The sequence below is a fragment of the Callithrix jacchus genome, chromosome 13 (genome assembly GCF_049354715.1).
Source record: "Callithrix jacchus isolate 240 chromosome 13, calJac240_pri, whole genome shotgun sequence".
NCBI lineage: Eukaryota > Metazoa > Chordata > Mammalia > Primates > Cebidae > Callithrix > Callithrix jacchus.
The window spans coordinates 10080001-10085838 of NC_133514.1; the positions used below are offsets into that span (position 1 = coordinate 10080001).

The 5838-nt window shown below is 47.5% G+C and overlaps 1 protein-coding gene across 1 annotated transcript; it reads left to right on the forward strand.

The window, feature by feature from the left end:
* Nucleotides 1-4247: 4247 nt before the first annotated feature.
* On the forward strand, nucleotides 4248-5838 carry LOC100409545 (ubiquitin carboxyl-terminal hydrolase 17-like protein 6). The gene is given in 3 exon segments (XM_008979045.5): nucleotides 4248-4713; nucleotides 4716-5477; nucleotides 5480-5838. Coding segments are annotated over 3 exon segments (1587 nt in total).

Sequence of the window (5838 nt, forward strand, 5' to 3'; positions counted from 1 at the left end):
CATGAGCTAGCAGAACATTTTAAGTTCCTGGGGTGTTAAATGGGGGTAAACTGACTCTAAGATATACTGTTCCACTGGGAAACCTATCAAACCAGGCCATGGGGGAAGGCCTGAACCCTTCCCAGTGCTGGACCTGATTTAGTGAAGAGTGGGGAGTATGTGCAGAGTGGCACTGGGATGTGCTCCGAGTCTCTGGCAGGATGGAGGGAAGCCATTCCTGATTGTATCTCAGAGAGGACCTCCCAGAAGTCTGCCGGCTAACGCAGATGGTGACCACAGGTTGAGAGAACTTCCCAGCTGAAATTTTTGATATAATCTTGAGTGGGGACCAACTCCCCAGGCCAGAACCGAGGGTGAGTGGGTAGTGTGCTGTAGCAGCGAGCATAGGAGCTGGGTGCCCCTGCTCTGCAGGTGGACCAGGAGGGGTGGGGCCTGAAGGCTGCAATTGCTGTCTCCATAGGAAAGGCTTGCGGTATCGTCAGTTTTGAGTTCTGAATGCAGACTTCCTGAAACTTAGCTAGCTTCTCCCAGAGGAACACTGTGGGTGTGAGACCCGCCTTGCCAAGTGTGTGGGAGCTGGATGGAGCTTACTGCCAACCTGCTACTCCCGCTTCTTCATAGGGACAGAGGCAGAGGCAGCTTCACTCCTCTCTGGAAAATTATCCCAGTGGCTCAAGAACTGTCCTCCAATTCCCACTGGAGCCACAGCTTGTCCCACATGGAGAGAGCCAGAGCATGGCCTTACCTGATCCAGTTCCCACCTGGCTTTGCTCCACCACCCACCCTGGTCCATTAACACAAGTAACAGAAGAAACTTTTAGGAACTCTATGGCTCCGCCCATTTCCTGAGACACCGGAGTACCTCCCACGGGTAACATAAGGCAAGCCAAAATCTCACCACTACCACCACAGCTGGCAGTCTCTCACAAGTGCCACCTCCTGGCTGAAGGCCAGCTGACACAGTCCATTACCACATCTGCAGTAGAATAACATAGCACCCAGGAAGGAGAAAATTTGTGAGTGGTCACAACTGTTACCACTGCCTACATCACTCTGGCTAACCAGGAGGCCCTGAGTCTGTCCATGTGATGAGTTCATTACTACTACAACTGGCATTTGAGAAAGTCAACACGCTAGGGCTATGGATAACCAAGGAATCTCTCAGAGTCTACCTGAGTCCCCTGCCACCCCCATCTGCTCAGCTGCTGATACACACTGCTGGGAGACTTGAGGACAGATTACATCGCTGGTCCGTTGCAGACATTCTCCAGCACCAGCCTGCTGTGTGGCAGCCCATGGGGTGGCTAGTTCCAGAGGAACAGCAGCATTCACAGTAATCTGGATTTCAGGGACTCCCTCTCCGAGGAAAGAGGAAGTGCACAACATTAAGGAAGCACCCTGGGCACCATGTCTGGCCTTCCATTTAAATGTTAACAGAATTCATCCAAATAGCTCAAAAGCAACAGGTGCTTCAATTTGGAATCATCACAGATCAATTTCTCGTTAGGTACAGTGATCAAAGTTTACCTACCCAAGAGTAAACACGTCCACAGTAGACCTCAGGGCTCCATAGAAACACAGACTCTTGGGTACAACCCTGCTCAAGCATCCAAATGTGCATATTAACAGTGTCTCTGCGTGACATGTGCAAACTTCAGTGCGATCAGCACAACTTGCAGACACGTTGTCCTTTGGGCTCACCTGGGAATCAGATAGGAGCATGAAAGGACACTGATGCCCAGGTTCCAGCTCCAGAGATTAGAAACTCCAGCGTCTCCTGTGAAGCCACGGCATCTGGATTTCTCATGGTTCTGGAGATCTTTCTCCTGAAAATGGTGGCTCCTTCCTCCCCGTTCAGTCTTGGCAGCGTTCCTTTCTTTTTCCAGGACTCAGTCCATCAGGAATGAGATGCCTCCTGATTGAGCACACCTGACACACGACAAGACAAGTGAAAGAAACTGTGCCAAAGGTCGCATTCTTCTCATTCCACCGTCCTTCCTAAAAATAATCCTAATTTCATGAGCCCTGAGCCAGGGGCTGTTTCCTTACACCTCAAAATCTTATCGCATGGCTTAAATTCTGCCTGTTTCTTACTGTCTGAAAAGTAAGAAAATCCATAGGGCCAGGATCTTCATTCCTGATAAGTCAAAGGGCCTGGAGACACACAGAATAGGAGGACACATTCTGTACCTGTGATATTAGGTGACAGGTTTACATTCATCAGCATGAAATTTTACACGAAATGTGGCAACTGCAGGTCCGCACCACAATGAGTAACTAGAAATTGAAGCAACATCTCAGATCCTGGACAACTGACTGTTTATTTTTATTGCTTCTTCAGACAGGGCCTTACTACGGTCACCCAGAACTTTCCAGTGTATAATATTGGTTGTTGCTTTTGTCAAGTTTTGGAAGTTTTTATTTTCTGTCTATTGAAGGTTAATTCATTATCAGATATGCATTGAAATATTATCTCCCATGCTCTGAGTTATGTTTTCTGAACTTTCATCAATTCTATAATACATCTAAAGTTTTCATTTTCATACCATTGGATTGGTCAAGTTTTTATTATTTTGTGTTTTTTAAAATTGCCGTCATATGTCAGAAACACTTAAATGTAAACTTTAAAGAATGTTTCTCTTTACTTGCAGTCATAACTTCGGTGGATGTTGTCAGTTAGTCTCTCAGTAATTGCATGTTTTCTTGAAGGTGTTTCCCGGTCTGCTTTGCACATTGAAAATTTCATCAACCTTCAGTGCGTGTTTCGACATATGAAGGCAGTAGACCCACTTGATACTTTATTATTTCAGTATCTGGCTTCCACAAGACCATTTCATGCAAAGACTTGTCTTGTCCCCACTGCCAGGTCATTGCATCCTGATGGAAAATCAATTAGCCGAAGGTTATCGAAGGAATGTCTATTTGATTACGTTGATCTTGCTTTCTTAATTAAGGCAAAGAATATGCTGCATTAATTATGGTAATTTGCTGAGTATACTCAAATCAGAAACTGTAGTTCTAACATCTTGTCCTTCAGTCACTGAAAGGATGACCGTATCTCCCATATGCATATGCTTACAAAAATTCTCAACACACAAACACACATACAGATACACATGTCCAGGCTGACACACATACACAGGCAAAAAAAAAAAAAAAATACACTGTTTAATATGTACAGAAATCTTCCCTAAAATTTTCCATGAAATAAATCATGTGTGGCCACTAACCCATCCTGTTTCCACACTTATTGTATTTGCCCGTCATCCTGATAAGTAAATCTGCTTCAGGTGTTCTATAATTCGTTATGTGGGCTGTGTCCATTAATTGCCCGAGGAATGCAAGAGGACACGCCCTGAGGCCCATAGCTTCATTGAGTGCTGTTAATTGATTGGTGGATCCGGTACCTGATAGGTGGGTGTGGTGATCCCGCTAGGCAGGAGATAGGTATATAAGGGCTGGCACGGCAAGCTAACCCATCATTTGAAGGCTCTCTCAGAAGAGAAAGCATCTTGCTGCAGCAGGCGGGTCCCAGCAGAAACCAGGTGATCCTTGCTCCTGTCTATCGGATTCCATCCATCTCACTATCTTAATTAAGGTAAGGAATACACCTTAATTACTTGTACATTACTGTACTGTGGTTTCAACTCCTTGTCCTTCAGTTGCTGAAGGATAATTGAATTTCTTAAATGCACATGCTTAAAGGGAATTTTCAAAACACACACACACACATCCCAGACACAAACACACAAAGAACCTGACACACAAACGCGTACACACACAGGACACACACACAATACACACATACAACACACACACACACACACACTCACACGCTGTTTCATATGTACTGAATTCTTCTCTGGTATTTATTTTCCATAAAATAAGGCCAATGAGTGGCCACTATCCTAACCTCCTTCCACGCTTATTATATTTGCCCGTCATCCTGATAAGTAAATCTGCTTAAGGTGTTCTATAATTCACACTGTTGGCTGTATGCGCTGAATTCCCTGGGGGAATGCAAGAGGACACTCCCTGAGGCCCATAGCATAATTGAGTGCTGATATTTGATTGGTGGATCGGGTAGCTGATGGGTGGGTGTGATGATCCCTGCGGGCGGGAGCTAGATATATAAGGGCTGGCACAGCCAGGTAGCCTGTCATTTGAAGGCTCTCTCGCAAGAGAAGGCGTCTTGTTGTGGTGAACGGTCCCAGCAGCGAAACCTGGTGATCCTTGCCCCTGGCAACATGGAGGCCGATTCACTCCACTTGGGAGGTGAGTCGCACTTCAAGGACTTTCCAAAACTCACATCTTCTCGGCCAGATGCAGCTGTTGCCAACTTCAAGCTGAGGTCTCTACCTGAGAAGTCATCACTGTCATCTGAGCCCCATGTCCACCTCTCTGATGATTTGGCTCCTGAGCCAGCAAGACAGCTGGCTCCCAGGGAGAAACTTCCTCTGAGTAGCAGGAGACCTGCTGCGGTGGGGGCTGGGCTCCAGAACATGGGAAACACTTGCTACGTGAATGCTTCGCTGCAGTGCCTGACATACACACCACCCCTTGCCAAGTACATGCTGTCCGGGGAGCACTCTCGAACTTGTCATTGCCAGAAGTGCTGCATGCTGTGTACTATGCAAGCTCACATGACGCAGGCCCTCCACCATCCTGGCCACGTCATCCAGCCCTCACAGGCATTGGCTGCTGGCTTCCATCACACAGGCAGGAAGATGCCCATGAATTTCTCATGTTCACTCTAAATGCCATGAAAAAGACAAGACTTCCCAGCCACAAGCAGCTAGATCATCACTCAGAGGACACCACCCTCATCCACCAAATATTTGGAGGCTACTGGAGATCTCAAATCAAGTGTCTCCACTGCGATGGCGTTTCAGACACCTTCGACCCTTACCTGGACACCGCCCTGGGTATCCAGGCCGCCCAGAGTGCAAAGCAAGCTTGGGAACATCTGGTGAAGCCTGAAGAACTCAATGGAGACAGTGCCTATCATTGTGGTACTTGTCTCCAGAAGGTGCCGGCCTCCAAGACGTTAACTTTACACACCTCCCCCAAGGTCCTCATTCTTGTATTGAAGAGATTCTCCCATGTCACGGGCCACAAACTGGCCAAGAATGTGCCATATCCTGAGTGCCTTGACATGCAGCTGTCTCAGCAGAACACAGGACCTCTTCTCTATGTTCTTTATGCTGTGCTGGTCCACACCGGGTGGAGTTGTCACAATGGACATCACTTCTCTTATGTCAAAGCAGGAGCTGGGGATGGCCAGTGGTATAAAATGGGTGATGCTGAGGTCACTGCCTGTGGCGTTACTTCTGCCCTGAATCAACAGGCCTGTGTTCTCTTTTACATCCGGAAGACTGAATTGGAAAGAGACAGTGAGACTGTGTCAATAGGCAGGGAACCAAGAGCCCTTGGAACTGAAGCCACACACAGGGGAGCAACCCAAGGAGAGCTCAAGAGAGACCCGGCCTCCAGGTCCCTGACTCAAAAGAGCTCTTGGAGGAAAGAGCCACTGACGAAACCACCTTAGACCACTGGAAATTCCTCTAAGAACAAAACAAAACCAAACCAGAGTTCAACATCAGAAACGTCGAATGGACGCGGCCTCCCAATGTACTTGTGATTCATCAATTGAAATACAAGAGTGGGATGAAAAACCATCATCCTGAACAGCAAAGCTCCCTGCTGAAAAACTCCTCCGGGAGCCTGACAGATCACGAGTCCATGCACACCGGCACTCTCGCTTGTCTGAAAGGGAGGGCCAGGAGACCCAAAGGGAAGAACAAGCACAGCAAGAGGGCTCTGCCCGTGTGCCAGTGA